Raw genomic sequence first — 15,998 nt, 5'->3', positions numbered from 1 at the left:
CTATCCTCCCGAGACTAGGTGCAGAAGACTCACACAAATAAAGTAACTGGGATGTGGAGGCTACAGGAGTGAGTAGTGTCTTCCCGGGGCCTATCTGGGGACAGGAGAAGGCCCAAACGAAGAAAGGGCAAATGAGTTAGTGGAATTGTATGGTAGGGTGCAGCGTTTGGCTCTGGCGTTCACTTTTGGCGAGGCCGCCTGATAAAATGTGTGTGCATATAGGAACCCCACTGGCCCTGTACAAAGAGTTAGGACCAAGTTAAACACTGTATTTTCGGGAGATTTCCTAAGTGGATTCTGTAGCGTTCCCCTAGACAACCTTCTCGCGGCCCCGCACCGAAGACTGAACAGGATTGCATCAAGGGCAATGAAAAACAAACTGTAATGCAACTCCTAAGGTTCCTGGAAAGCCCCTTTCCCATCCTTGGTTCCCACCAATGGAGCTCAATGTAGTGTTGCACAGCCCTTCAGGGCGAGGATTAAGCAACAGGGGATTTGGCGGAAAGAGACCAAAAGCTTGACAAGCAGAGGATTTGTCCAAAACGAGTGCAGTTCCAAATAAACAGTGAACTCCGAGGCTTGAACTGGGGTGTTGCTAGGTCTGGAAAAGATCCAGGGTTACGCTAATGTCGGGACTGTGTGGGTTAGCTAGCCTTTTGGTTGTAGCCCCTGAGCTTCTATCCAGGGCTATAGCCCCGCCCAGGTCTCCCCTAGCGACGTCTCTGTCTTGAAGTGTGCTGCACAGGGGCCTCACCAGTCAACTTCCAGGCGAAGCACAGGAGCACCAGGCAGGACATACACAGCCCCAGCACCATGACCATTAACTGGGAGACCTGAGCGCCAGGCCTTCCTTCAAATGCCTCTGCCCATGGAGTAGCAACCACCCCCCCCCGTGCCCCCTATGCGTGCAATGTCAAGCGCCACCGCTGGCATGTTTGAGTTGCACCACTGAGCAGCCCCTGCCCATTAGACCAGAATCCCAGGCAAGCTGGCATGTCTCTGGCACATTAACAGGCTGGTGAACTCAACAGCCCTGCAATGTTATTAGCAGCACTCTTGAATATTCATTCAGTGCTCAGAAATAGATTGGAACCAAGTCTCATGGTGGCAGAAATACCGCTCAAGTTTTATTTTCTGATGCATGAATTGTGATGCGATATTAACTGGCACGTGGACAAAACCGGGCGTGTTATTCCCGTTAGGGAGCGCTCCATTCACTTTAGAAATTACGGGCCAGATTCTCAAAAAGTAGCGCAGAGAATGCACTCATTTCAGTTGCGCTACTTCAGAAGTGGGCGCGTCACCTTTTTCTTAAAGGTGACCTGTACATTTCCGGAGGGGCTGGACGGTGTCGTAGAGATGTGCTGTCCAGTCCACTTGCATACATTAGTGTCAGGAGCACACGCCCGATACTAATTTATTATAGGAACCCAGCAACCAGGTGCTTTCTGGGAGTGCATTTACAAAAAAAAAAAATCCCAGCCCCTCGGCTGTCAGACTGACTTGAAGAAAAAAATCTTGACACGTTCAGAAGTGACCCTGTCATGATCTGCGCCTGCCCCTGTGCCTCCTCCTTCCTGAGCATTTAAAAGTACACTGTCAGCCTGATTCATGGAATTATTTGCGTGAAAAACGCAGATTTAAGCGCCTTTCTGCCCGAAAATCCCTGTTTGAAGTATGAGGATTTTTGGGCAGAAAGGCCCGCAAATCTGCGTTTTTCACGCAAATAATTCCATGAATCAGGCAGTGTGTTTGTGAATTCGAGATATGCTTGTCAATGCATAGAAACGCGTTTGTCTTGGAAGCAAGGTAACACGCGCAACACAGGTTCGAATCCCGATCCCACGCCTAGAAACCACTCACTGGTATTAAGGTCCTTTTAAAAGAACAATTAATCTAACCTAATCTTTATTTGGCAGAAGTGATGAGATGCGCTATTGCATCTCATCACTTGCGCCCACAAATGTTTTGAGAATCTGGCCCCAAGTGTGGCACCCAGTATGTACCCACGCTCACAGCTTGTTTTCTTCTCTTTTAGCAAGTATGAGCAGGTGAGGTGGGTGCATGGACCAAACAGCTTGCTGAACACGTGGCCTGAAACTACTGATCCAAACCTGCGTTCAAAGTGGGCTGGCTGCTCTGTGCACCCTCCCGCCATGTTCTGCTCCCCCCCTTCCAACCTTTCCTGCTTGATCTCCCCCCTGGGGCTGTCCTCGGGCTTCTGTTGCTTAGCGTGCCCATTTCTTCTTGCCTAGTGTTTTGGCCTATGACGCCCATCAACCCTTGCCAGCATAGTCAATTTTATTTTATCTATTTATACAGCGCCAAAAAAAAGCCCAGAGGCATCAGGGCGCTCACAGAGAACGACAGAGTACACATAAATACCGAAGTAAGGCAAACAAGCAGTCACACAGAGCTTCTTCTGATGCAGACTATTAAGTCCCACGGCATTAGTTAAACAGGGGAGTTTTTAAGGATCGCTTGAAAGAAGCCGTGGTAGGGAAACTTCGCAAATCTGGTGGCAATTAGTTACATTAACTTTGGAGCTAGAGTGGCAAAGGCACAGCTACTCACTAGGGCCAATTTTAATCGGTTCTATGTGATATGGTTGCGAGAAAAAAAATGTGTTGCACTTTGCAACGCGAATATATGCAGGGGAGAACCTCCACATCCCCCATACCCCTCCTCCCCCTTACATTAAATGATTTCCCTTAACCACACCCACATATAATTGCGCTCAAAATTGAAGCAAAAGAAACCTGATCTTTTCGGCCGTGGGATTTTTTCCTGCAACCATATCACCGAACACCTTTTGATCTGGGTCCATACAGCTTATCTAGCGCATTTGATCTCAATTGTTTCCAGATTGGAGCCCAAGAGATGCTTTCCAATAGGTATATTGGCCTGAGAACTTAAAGTCCTTTGTGCACTATGGTAAGAACTCAAAATGAGATTCTAGCTTCCACTGGTAACCAATGGTGAGGGATCACGGGAGCCGTAGGCATATAATATCTTGGGAGCAAGGGCAGATTGCCCACCACTGATGGAGCTGGCAACTGTAAAGAAATGTTATGTTATGTTATTTGGCATTTATATAGCGCTCTATATATCATTGGTATGATCTCAAAGCGCTGGTAGGTTGAACGCCCTTGGGGACCGCAGTCCAGGTCAGTAGAGAGAGAAGGTGTCGTAGGGTGCGTGGGTGCACCAGTTATGTGTGCAGCTGATGTAATTGCCCGATGGTAGCTGCATCCTAGCGTTTAGGTGTGGTGGTGAAGATATCAGTTGAATGTGTGCAGTCTGGTGGGTGGACACCCAGGCTGGGTTCTGGCTGCGTTAGGCCTGGAGGACGCTTATGTGAGCAGCTAGGCCGGAATGTTATCGGATAGCTGCGTTTTATTAGAGTGATAAGGTATTTCATGGGGTAATGTTCGTATGTGAACAGCTAAGCCAAATCAAGGTTTTGACTCTGGCTTGCCCCTGCCCAATCATGGGAAAGACACCCTTCGTGCTCTAATCCGCGGGCCTGGAAAATTGGAGCAGGCCGGCAGATGAAGATGGAGCCGCTCACACAGGCCACATTCACTCTGCACGTTGCCAAGTTTCCTATTTAGCCCGGGCAAAGGCAGCAGCTGCAATAACTTGGCAAGGGCTGCTTCTTCAACATTCTGGCTCGTGGCCGCTAGCTATGGCTCATGGTGTGGACATTCACTGAGTCCTGGCCAAATAAAACGAGAGTCCATTTCCAAAGACTGCCGCTAGAGCATGAGTTCTCGGTTTTGGCCTCCATCTGACATGGACGAGAGCGAGGCCACCACCCAGGGCAGTCGGCAGCAGATGCTTCAACATTTTTTGCACGTGAACCTTAGAGATGTTAAAAAGTGAATGTTGATAGACAGCACTTCCACGAAACATGTTTTATAACAGTCAAAATTATCGAATTTATATACATCTTCCCAATAAAATATACCTAAGATTGTTATATACAATTATGACTGTCAATTTAAATTCAGTCTACCTGCAAGGGTTGGGTCTATTTCACCTAAAACATTTGACCTAATCACATTTAATCGAAATGATTTGACCTTTTTTCTGTCTAAAATGCGGGGGGAGACCCATGCACACCCCTCCCACTTCACCTCAACCTAATCTATACCCGTACCCACCCCCACATATGTATATATTTATTTAAATTTGACCGAAAAAAGGTCAACAAAATTAAATTAAATGTTTTAGGTCAAATGATTTTAGGACAATTATGCTAATACACTCAACCATACCGTGTCCCCCCTCTAGAGCTCCCTTTTACCCCCAAACTCATCCCAGCAACCACTGTTTCCCTCGCACTCTACCTGCAGCCTGCTGCTGGCATACTACGTAGAATGCGTTTTATTGTGTCCCAACTAGGTGTGCCCTTTTTGATTCCTAGACATAGTTACATACTTAAGTAAGTGAAGGCCACATTTGCCTGAGAGGGAGACGAGGGCGTTGCCTCTGAGTGAGGAGTAAACTTGCGAACAACGGAGCTCAGCAGAGATTTCTGAACTCCCATAGGGATTTTACCAGCATTTTGTGTACCTCATCGAGCTAAGAGAGGGTGGTGGCCATTTTAGCGAAGCTGCAATTTCCAGCACTGAGAGTTCCTTCAAAGCTACCCAAAACTTGGCTGGGTGAGCCTATTATGTTCCCACCCTCTACCACTGAGAAGGGGCGAGCCAGTTGACAGGGACGTCAATTTACCAAAATGCCAGGGCATAGTCCATTTGAGCCAAGTCAAACATTCCACAACCCCACCTAGTAGCCGTTGCTGGAAGTTCACCTCCAGTTCTGAGCCACAACAGCAAAGCATTGTGGGTATGCAAATTAGCTCAAATGCAAACCCTTTTCTCCAGGAAATTGTGTATATATATATATTGTTCCAATGCATCAATAACCCAATCACATACAGCATCAGACATGTCAGTCTAAAATAAGATTCACACATATCTCAAGGAAGCAAAGACAAACTTTTTAAAGCAACACCACTTTAATACTATGGCATTATTCTGAGTCTATGCTTTTATTAATTGATGCAAACACTAAGGCATTTATAATAATTACTTATATAGTGTTTTCGCCAAAACACTTTATATAAAACACTCATATTCAAATAAGTGTTACCTGGCAACGAAGATTATACATTTATCGGCCTCTGAAGAATGAGATTCTAAGTGATCCTGCCGCGGCTGATTTTGCTGCGGCCGGAATGTTCACCTGAGAAAGGTGCAAACTATCAAAAGATTGCATCTTTCTCATGCGAACATACTTACAGACTACGGGGGCTGCAGGGGTTTCCCCCGCAACCCCCGCTCACTATACTGTAAAATGTAGTGAGTGAGCAGGGTGTTGCAGGGGATACCCGTGCAGCCCCCGTTTTTTTTTTTTTTTTGCGGGTGTGCTGCGTGGTTGTCCCCCGCAACAACCTGCTCACTATGCCACACAGTAAGGGTAGCATTTTTTCGGTCATTTTGTACGGTCAGACCATTTTTTTCAGTCCCATTTTACAAAACCAAGAATGAAAGGTCGAGTAGACCTTGCTAGGATTCAAACCTGGGACCTGCGGGACACACATGGATCTTAGCAGTGAACACTTAACGGACTGAGCTACTTTGCCAGCTAGTTCTCCTTAACTTAAATGTGCATACCGCAGCATTTAGTAACGGATTGGCTATAGGGGTTACGTTTCTTATTTCAATACTACTTATAATTAAAGGGATTGGAAACAGGAGAAATATGTATTGGCCTGCGAGTAAAACTGATAATATATTTGGTTTAAAAAGAACAGGAGAAGTGATGGTCAGATATCATGACAAATGCTTCTTTTTAACTGCACAATCAATGAAACAACATTTTGTAACAACTGGATAGCTCAGCGAGTTGAAAACTCTCTTTCTGAGGTTGATAAATTAAGTGCTATTACATTTTGTGGTAAGAACACCTATTTTTTCAGCACTTACAATCAAGACGAATCGAGAACCCGAAGCTCTATACATAAAAGTATGATATAATGCCAACTAATGTACATGAGTATGGGAAAATCTAAGGCACAGTAACATAAAAACGCAGAGTATTCTGGCACTAAAGTATAGGCTTCAGAAACACAGAACTATCAAGTTAAGAAGTTCTGGCTCTGGGGCATCCAGTCTGCCTAGCTTATATAGACCAACACTAATTTCAAGCTGCACCATTGCAAACACAGCACATTAGAGAAAGCCAACCTTCACAGTGTATCTATAGCGCCTATACATTATATAATAAAACCACGCTCCTTGCTATCTCCAAGCAAGGTTATAGCATGGGCTCCAATAAAGGGTTGCAATCTCCTGGGAACTCCCAAATTCAAGTTGGAACCTAAGAGGTGGGGTCTTTAACAGGTCGAGTGGCAAAGTGTGGCACTCTTTCTACCTGGATATTTTTGGATTGAGAGCAAGAACAAAAGGAAAGAAGGCAGTGAAAAAGAAAATATATTGAGCTGGAGTACGAGTGAGGGAGAAAGAAAGTTAGCAAGGAAAAGGGGGGTGGGAGAACATTTTTTAAAAAAGGAGCGAGGGAGAGAGAATCGGAGGGAAAGAAAAGTACAGACATCTAAAAAGGTAAAGAAGGAATGGGGCAGAGCGTGAAAGAGCAAGAGAGCACAGGCGAAGATAGACAGAAGGGAGAAGATTGAAGAGAAAAAGGAAGAGTGAAAAATAAAGTAGGAACACAGGGACAAAAAAAGACAGCAGGCAAAAAGGGAAAGGAGCAGCGCAATAAGCCAAGACTGAAAGAGGATGAGAAAGAAGAAGGTCGAGAAAAAGAAAAGGAGATCCCTGGAAGCAAAGTCTCGCTCTTAGTTATGTTCTGTGGCATGATTGCTTGCCTTCATTCTAGCTTCACACTGACTCAGCGTGGGACCCTGCAGGGCAGAAGATGGATGCCCTCACCAGGTATATCCCAGGAGTTTCCCCAACCTTGGAATATCTGGGAACCCCAAATGGCAGAAGCTCAGCCACCTTGACAATCCACACCAGGCTTTTTGCTTCTGCCCCCTCCCCCCCCCCCCGCGTGCCTCTCTCCTTTGATAATGAAACATTTTATTGTATTCCAGGTTTTTTAAGTGTGATACGTTGATGCCCCATTGGTCGGATGTAATGTCGAGACACCAAATAGAGATCAAGGACTACCCGGATGTCTGTGCTGTTGCGTTCCTACTGGAAATTGCCTCTGTGCCTTTCTACGAGGGCGCCACTGTGACACACTGCACAGCATTTACCACGCCCCCTCAATAAAATGAACATATACATGCTGTAACAGCAGAGCTGCGCTCACCCTTGACAATGACGTCCTGCTCGTCCTCAATCTTGCCTTTGCTCTTCTCGGCGATGAGACTCCGCATCTCCTCCGACACCTGCAGGAGCCTGGAGCAGAAAACAAAATGGGAGGAGGTTAGCCAGGAAGGGCGGTAGGGTCCAAGGTTTCAGCAGATGCACCATGCCCTGATCACCAAACTTCCAACCAGAACATTACCAATCCCTTGTGTACCAATTACAAATGGCTGCCGCTGAGACATCAACTGAACTGCTATAGAGAAAATCTCAGTTGATTCCAGTGGTATCTTGCAACTGATAAAGGGACTTTTGGCCTCAGTTTTTATTTGACATAAAACAGAAGTGGGCAGGGCATGTAGGGATTCCGTGTAGAAATTCTGTATACAGCCTTTTAGATCGCAAGCAAAAAAAGACTGAAGACCGCCAAGGCCGAGCCCTGCTCCACGCCACACACAAGAGCATGCAGAGGCTGATAGGCCCTTCCTCAGCAGCTCAGAAGAGGGAGGTTGTAGGCGCAGAGAGCAGGTAAGTGTGTATGTATATGTATGTTCCCGCCCTCGACTAGCCTCCCATAGGTCAGCGTGCTTGGTCACCTGACTGGCAGAACAACTAGTCCCAGAGTGCTTTAAAGACCCTGTTCTCATCTGCCTGGGTCCATTTGCATGCCTCCCTACAGCGCTTCAACTCAGGAAGCGCACACAATACAAAGGAGCTTACCCGTTTGCTTGCTGCATGTCGTCTGTCCCTCGATCGCTTGTTTTGCCTGAATCAGAGCCCTCCATATTCCTACCTGCCCATAGCCTCCCATAGGTCGGCGTGCTTGGTCACCTGACTGACATGCCCTTCTTCCACGAATCTCCCATGGCAGCCTTTGCCTGGGCAGCCAGCTAAGGGCCTTGGCAAAGGGCAGTTCCCCTCCCTGTTTGGCCCTGTACACCTTAGGAGGCCTGAGTAAGCCCCCTACAGCAACTACTATAGTAAGGTGGTACAGGGCGGTGAAAACAGCCATCACTGTGCTCCATTAAAACCCTGCCACTTTGTCATTACTACCATCATATCAGAACACTGCGCAGATTGCCTGCTGCGCTCCTTTAGACAGCATGGTAGTTGTATTTTGGGAGTTGACAATGTGTTTGATCGAGATGTATTTTAGGTGCAGGAAATGTGTAACACTCAGAAGAAATTTTGGGGGTAGGCAATGTATTGCATTTGGCTGTATTTTGGGGGAGGGCAATGTATTGCACTTAGAAGGGCTCTTTGACGTGGGCAATGTACTGCGCTTGGCGGGATTTTGGGGGTGGGCAATGTATTGCATTTGGCTGTATTTTGGGGAGGGCAATGTATTGCACTTAGAAGGGCTCTTTGACATGGGCAATGTACTGCGCTTGGCGGTATTTTGGGGGTGGGCAATGTATTTCACGTGGCTGTGTTTTGGGAGAGGGTAAAACTCCCCAAAAGCTACCTTTCCTGCCCATTGAAGGTCACTCCAGGTCGGCCTAAAAAAGCAGTATTTTGTAGATGCGGCCCTCAATGGACGGGTTTTAGACATAGAACCACACATTTTAGGGAAAACAGATCCACCCATAGCATTTAAGCAGTTCTACAAAAGAATGTCAACACATATACTGGAAATGGAACCAATAGAAACCATTTGGAAGTGGATTTCACACTAGGTATGTGTGTGAAGGATTTAACTCTGACCCATGGTGCAGGACAGGAACATCAAACACAGACAGACACAGCATAGTTAATGAAACTCGCTACCAGGGGTGGACTGGAAACCAAAAGAGGCCCTGAAAATTAATTGCAAAGGGGCCCCATATCACACATTTCCACACATTTCCAGAAAGCGCAAACATTTTCCTATGTGGAAATAAATAGGTGACCACACATAAGAGGCCCAGGGTGTAGAGACCCACCAGGAAATCTATAGAGCTAACTATAGGCCAGTGCACCCCTGCACGCTACTGTGGGTGTCCATAAGGCAACCACCAGATAGTGAATTGTCTCTTGGAGTGCACATAATAGATGCAATTAATCAGGATTCAATTACTCTTTATTTCATTATTTGGTGCTTACACCACAGGGGGCTCATTTTGTAAATTGCACGGGGGACTGCAAAAATGTACACTTACATGCACCTCAGGCCCAATCGTGTAATTCTGTTGGCACAACAAACTGCAAACGGTGCACGGAAACGCTGGCATGTACATGCAGGGCGGTAGGCGTCTACATGGATTCCTAAGACGTAGGTCTAAAAGCTGGCGGATTCCATAGGCCTCCGAAGCATGGTCACTGGCCTTTAAAGCCAACGCAGGCGTTATCGCATTTGTCTTTCAGAGGTGGAGCGCATGCGGGCCGTAGGGATGTACATTTCTTCTTGTGCCCTCACTCTGCCTGTACAATTATTGGTATGGTACATGTGGTCTACCTGTTCTGCATGGTTTACCACTCCGGGTACTCGCACAATGACCCGCTAGGTTTTTCGAATAACCAAGGCAACACTACTCTGTTGTGACAATGGGCAACCTAGTTTTTGTGGATCTTAAACCACGTGGGTTTTGAGTGATTCGTGGTCTCTAACAATTTGTTGGAAAAAGTTTGAGGTTCACCCTGGACAGTGCCATGCGGCTGTCAGAAGACTGGCAGGTATTAGCCTAACTGACCTAAAAACATTTGACCTAAAACATCTGACCAAATTTTGATGACCTTTTTTTTCAGTCAAATTTAATTAAATATATATATGGGGTGGGTAAGGGTTTAGATTACGTTGAGGGGAAGTGGGGGAGGGGTACAGGGGTCTCCCCCAGAATTTTAGACTGAAAAAAGGTCAAATAAATTAAATCAAATGGGATTAGGTTAAATGTTTTAGGTCAAATAGACCCAAACCGACTGCCACCAGTCACCGAACCCTGTAATATGCCCCACAATCCTGCTTTGGCCAGGAAGGCCCCCTGCGGGGTACTGGGCCATGTTAACAGATGTTTCTGTCTCCGGGGTGCTCGTGCTAGAACGTGTAGGCCTACATGGTAGAAATTCAACTCTTGTTCTGTTTCTAGTGCAAGCTGACCAGCACGCCCTTGAAGAAGAAACTTTTTTTTAAATGAATTTCCACGCAAGCAGGCCAACCCATAGCAAAATTATAAAGAGATATTTAAAAATACTTGGTTTTCTATTTCTAGTGTAGGCCCTCTCACCCGCATTACAAATGTAACCTGGCCTATTTCAGGGCAGTGGCTATGGCATCAGGTTTGCCCTCCGAGTGATCTACAAATATGTGTGGGTTACTTGGCAGACAGGAAGACGCCCTATAAAACGAAGGCATCTGATGTGGGTACTTCGCCCCCACTGAGCTATCTTGCGCCTTTATGGATACCCGTGCAAAGCATCATTCTGAAGTGCAATAGGTCTGCAGTGTTGCACAGTTCATAATTGCCACCCGGGTTAAGGGCAGTGAGTTCTAGGTGTGAGGAGAAGGCATGCACCCTTCATGCCCCTGACTGGATAGTGTCACAGGGTGGTCCTGGTAGGGAAGGGGCCTGTAACCTCTAGCACACAAGAGGCTGTCGACTACAACTACCATCAGCCCCATCAAGCATATTCAATGGTGAGAAGTCATGGGAGGTGCAGTCCAAAACATCTGCTGTGCCAGAGGTTACCAAACCCTCAAGTAAGGAAACCCCTGTGAGCATACACTTAAAAGTTCCTTGTCCAGACATAGTCGCAAGGAACTTAACAATGAATGTGTCTATATATGGTATTTTTATAGCGTGGACCTAGCTAGAAGGTAGCAGAACGCCTGCTGTAAGTGCAGTGGCAGGGTACAGCCTCCTAGGATGACGGGGAGACATACGCAGCATGACTTAATCCGTGCTAAGGCATCTAAGTTCGCCCTGAATTTACATAAGCAATCATTGTAGGCTCCGCCCACCCCAGCACTTTTAATTTGATGGTCCCTGCTGCTCCGAGAGAAATCCCTGAAGAAGCAAGGCACACATGCAATGTCAACAAACCCATCCCCCGCCCCCCGCAGAAGTGTTTACCTGTGTAGCATAGGCGCTTGCATACGGGCCTGTTGCTTCCCTACATGGACTGGTACACTTTGAAACCAAATGTTGACCTTAAAAACTAATCATACCTTCATAAACGTTGACAGAACATTGATGGGTCCCTTTGGTGTAATTATTAAAGCTGTGACAAAATGGCTCCTTTCTATATCTGGTTTACGTTTTCATTTATGTAAAGCGTTTTGCAAACTTTCGATTCCAATTTTACCATCCATGCAAAAGGCACCAAGCTATGTTGCGCACAGTCATGCTTCCGAAATTGGCCAGCATTTCTAAGGCAGTTTTTGCGGTATCCAGTGATGCTAACGAATTTCAAATAACGAATAACTTTAACGAGGCTACAATACTGAAGAACACATTTTTTACAAAAAATATTTATGGGGGTGGGGTAAGGTATTAAAACGGGTGGGGAGGGGGTTGGGCTGGGGTTATAAACCTAGGGAAATGGAGGGCTTGGGGGAGGACCCCCCCCCCAAGAAAAAGAAAATTCTGTATTTTTGGTTTGTTAAAAACACTTTTATCTCATTTTTCGTTACATGGAACCGTTTTGCGGCAGCTAGACAAAAAGTCCAAATAGTTCAAATGGGTGACTGTTCAAACGGGTAAGGACATTTTTGAGTCTCCCCGACACCCTGTGATTTTGCTTCCACTAGAGAAGTCATCAAACATAGCAAAGAGATAACACAAGGGCGTCCATTTTGTGTCTCCAGGTCACAGCACAGAGGCGACCGCCTACGTTTAGACTTACGTGTAAACCGAGTCCTGTCGAGGCATTTTGTTTCGTTTTCGTAATGATTGTAAATTGAACTCAGAAATCCTGGCTAACCCGGGTTTCTGCGTCTGCTTACACCCATTTGCGGAATGAATCGTAAATGGCACAGGCCATGCGGTGCATGGCGGGCATCATTTACATACATTTGGGTGGACCATGTTTGTTTTTTTTTTGCAGGTGCAAAAAACATGCAGAAGCCATAGTAACAGGGGTGTTGCTAGGTCTGGAAAAGATCCGTGGCTACGCTAATGGAGGGACTTGTGGCTAGCTAGCATTTTCTTTGTAGCCCCTGAGCTTCTATAGCCCCTTCAGCCCCTTCAGTCCCACCCCTCCAGCGAACAGTGCGAACTTGGGAGGCTAGCTCAGGCGCAACGTGCTCGCCTTGGAAGCAAGATGACAGAGCAACACAGGTTCGATCCCCAGGTCCGAGCTTAGAAACCTCTGGGTATTAAGCGTGTTATAAATAACCTATCATATCATAGTAAGCCACAGTATACCCATCCCCCACTACAATCTTGCTTTGATGCTCTCGGATTGGGGATGTGGAGCAGACGGGGGTGGCCGATTCAAAAAATTACGAACCATGTACCCACTCTGCCTCACAGATCATAAACAAAAAAAAATAAAAAATAAAACATTCTAAATCCCACGTCACTTAAAAAACATGCGTACGTTGTTTACCACATGCACTTTACGCACAGTACACACCCTAACCCATAACAAACAAAAATGATCCACAAAGGGGTAAAAAAAAAAAAGCTTTAAAAAGTTTGTTGGAGATCGGTTCAGAAAGGCCAAAGTTATACACCGTCACGCATTGTCTTTTCCAATGAAATTTAGGAAGTAGCCTGAAGCAAAGAGCGCTCTACGCACACATATTTCATTTCCAGGAATGGTAAGATGGAACAGGCGAACACAGCTGAATGGAATAAATCCGGAGGCCTGCAAGAAATTAAATTGGAAGGAGGAAGGGGCCTGTCAACAGCGCGGATCAAGGGAGGCTTAAAATAAACTCGCCTGACGGGAAGGGACGGGGTGCAGGGACCGGTAGGGGGGTGCAGAGACGAGACTACGCTGAAGAACTCCAGATGGAGAATGGGGAAGGGCCGTGTGGAGCGGGGAAACCATCTCGTGTTAAAACAATCCAGGTGCAGCGGAACCACAAGAGAGTCCGCCTGGCAGCCAATCAAACGTCAAAGGGGAAAGGGCGCCATCTCCACAGACTCTGGCAACATAACACGAAGCCCAGAAGTCGCTGCTACGTAGGCGTGACGCAGGGCAAGTGCGAACCCTTATGCTCGCGATACTGAGATGGGCAGAGCATTTCCTGAACTTAGTTTCCTGTGGGCGTGGCCTATTTTACCAACGCCAATGGAACTATTTAGGCGCGGCTACGTGGGTGGCAGGAAACACACCTTCCTTCCATACACAGGAGGGTGACCCAATTTGCAAAAGTCACATCTGGCAGGCATTGAAATCATTTACGAACCACGTTTTTGTGGGTTTACGTACCGCAGCGCACCTTGCACATAAAATACAAACAAGTGACATACAAACAAAAACATGTGCATACACAGTGCAGTTATTATTATAGCCTTCACAAAAGATTCCTATGCCCTTCCAAGTCATCCTTTGCCCCCGGACTGTGGCAATTGTACCCTCTTTCCCATCCGCGTATCTTCTCTCCTTCCCTTCTTCAGAGTAAAGTTTGCGTACCTCCACGCGGGGGCACAACACAGCAATTTACGAGCCGCCCCCTTTAATTTTTTTGAGGCTAGGAATGATATGACATGATTGATTATTTATAATGCACTTAATACCCAGAGGTTTCTAGGCGCGGACCCGGGGATCGAACTTCTGTTGCTCTGCATCATCTTGCTTCCAAGGCGAGCACATTGCCCCTGAGCTATCCCCCCGAAACAAATATATTAGTCCCTTTAGTTGAATAAGGGCATTTTTCGGCCATCATCACCAGCATTGCCGAAGCCAGGATTGAAACTCAAGTTGTGAGGATACTGTTATGTTATTAGGGTTTGTACCACACACAGCTGGCATTTGCATGGTCTCCAGGGGCTTTGTGTTGAGGCTGCAGATGAGCTCTGCATTCTTGTAAGATTCCTAGGTGTGAAGTGTAACAGGCGATGAAGGATTTCTGTCCGGAGTGGTGGCCTCATGCTTTTAGTGTGGGCGTGTGTTGGCCAGGGGTGGAGTAGGTCCGTTGGGAACATTTGTGATGTTCAAAGTCTGGTGAGAGGGTCTTTTTTTGAAAGCCTGGTGCAAGTGCATGGTTTGCGTTTCTGTATAGTGAGCAAGGGGGAGAAAAATTGAGGATTAGTCAAAAGATGTTGCATGTTCTTTGGAGTTCTGTAGTGCTTTCCAATTATTGGTCTTGCTGTTGGTTGCCTTATCGTGAGAGGTGTTGAACTTCAGTGTTTGATGCGTGATGATGTTCTTTGTTGAGGTTTAGATGTGATGGCAGAAAGGGAAGGCAGTACTCACAGGGTTTTGGTGGTGCCTCAGTGTGTGGTCTTCTAGTTATGGTTTCCTGAATCCGTGTGGGGGGCCATTCGGGAGCCAGTATGCAGTTCCCTTAGGTTCTGTCTGCACCTGAAAGTCGAACTATTGGGAAGTGTTGTTTCTGCTGCCAGATGGGCGTGGGTTAACCTTTCTGTCTATCAAGCACGGAAGGGACAGTTTTTAGGCTGTTCCTGAAATTCAGTCGGTCCTTTAGGGAGCAGATATTCCTTTTAAGCATGTTCAAGTCTTTGGTCACCATAGGTGAAAAGGTGAAACCTCAGTCTTTCTCTGCAAAATCTGTATGTGGTTTCTTGCTCTTAGGTCTCTGGTTGGTAGAGTGAGATTTTGTTTTGGAGGAATGTTATGTCCTTCATCAAAAGGGGTCATATAGTTGTTAAGAATGGCGAGTTACTTGAACCCTAGGAAACTCAACAGCTAATGGGTTATGGGTCTGAAAGGAAAGCGGGGAGCCAGGCGATTTTGGTTCTGTCGGTTAGGAACAATCTCACCTATTGTACAGTTGTGTTACGGAGTCTGGTTTCGACGAGCCCTTCAATTAGTGTGCTGTGGTTAACAGTGTCAAAGTCCACTGAGATGCTAAAAAGAAAGAGTCCCGAGGTCATGTCATCCGCTGTGATTCAGAGGTTTTCCCAAATGGAAACTAGTGGCAATTCCGTGCCTGTGGTTTCTCTCTAGAGGACCGGATACTCCAGGAGACGGGCACGGACAATGACCTCGATTTTGCATAGGGGACTATGCATTATCACCACCACGCTGAAAACCAACGTAGTATTTTCGACTCAACAAAAAAAATGGTACAGACAAGAGGACGTACACTGGTTGGTATCTCTGTCTTATCTTACCCTTGGGCATGTAATTTGCATGTTGACTGCATGCTAGCCATTGAGGCACGTGTCCTTCATATAACGTGCAGCAGAGCCCTCAACTATAGACATTTGCCATGGGGATTGACAGGCTTAAGTCACCAATGCCCTGTCTCGCAGTGCAACCCAAAGAATACAGCCGAGTCCCACAAAAAATTTGGTCCAGCTGTCTCATAGCCACTGACATAGCACTCTTCCTTATGCCTTTGCAATATGCGCTGCATGAATACAAAATATTGCTTTAACCTAGTCATCTCTACATATTACAGATTTGACAATAAATGTATTCACGCATTGTACTGCTCCTTTAATTCACACATCTGCTCAGACTATGGTCTTCCGAAGGGCGTCGATCCACCACAGCGCATTGAGACAAGACCAATCGCAGTAGGCGCTATACAAATATCAAAAA

At 46.3% G+C, this 15,998-nt stretch overlaps 1 protein-coding gene across 2 annotated transcripts in view; it reads right to left on the bottom strand.

Moving 5' to 3' along the window:
• The window catches only part of PLEKHH3 (pleckstrin homology, MyTH4 and FERM domain containing H3), a 315,427-nt gene that overhangs the window by 76,492 nt on the left and 222,937 nt on the right, over positions 1-15,998 (bottom strand). For both annotated transcript variants that reach the window (XM_069634421.1, XM_069634422.1), the window contains exon 3: positions 7,348-7,436. In XM_069634421.1, coding sequence (XP_069490522.1) covers positions 7,348-7,436 — 89 coding nt within the window. The remainder of the gene's footprint in view (positions 1-7,347; positions 7,437-15,998) is intronic.

This window comes from Ambystoma mexicanum, chromosome 13 (assembly GCF_040938575.1).
Source record: "Ambystoma mexicanum isolate Mex_15411 chromosome 13, UKY_AmexF1_1, whole genome shotgun sequence".
Taxonomy (NCBI): domain Eukaryota; kingdom Metazoa; phylum Chordata; class Amphibia; order Caudata; family Ambystomatidae; genus Ambystoma; species Ambystoma mexicanum.
The sequence above is the reverse complement of the archived record's forward strand: the minus strand, read 5'-3'. Positions and strand labels throughout refer to the sequence as shown.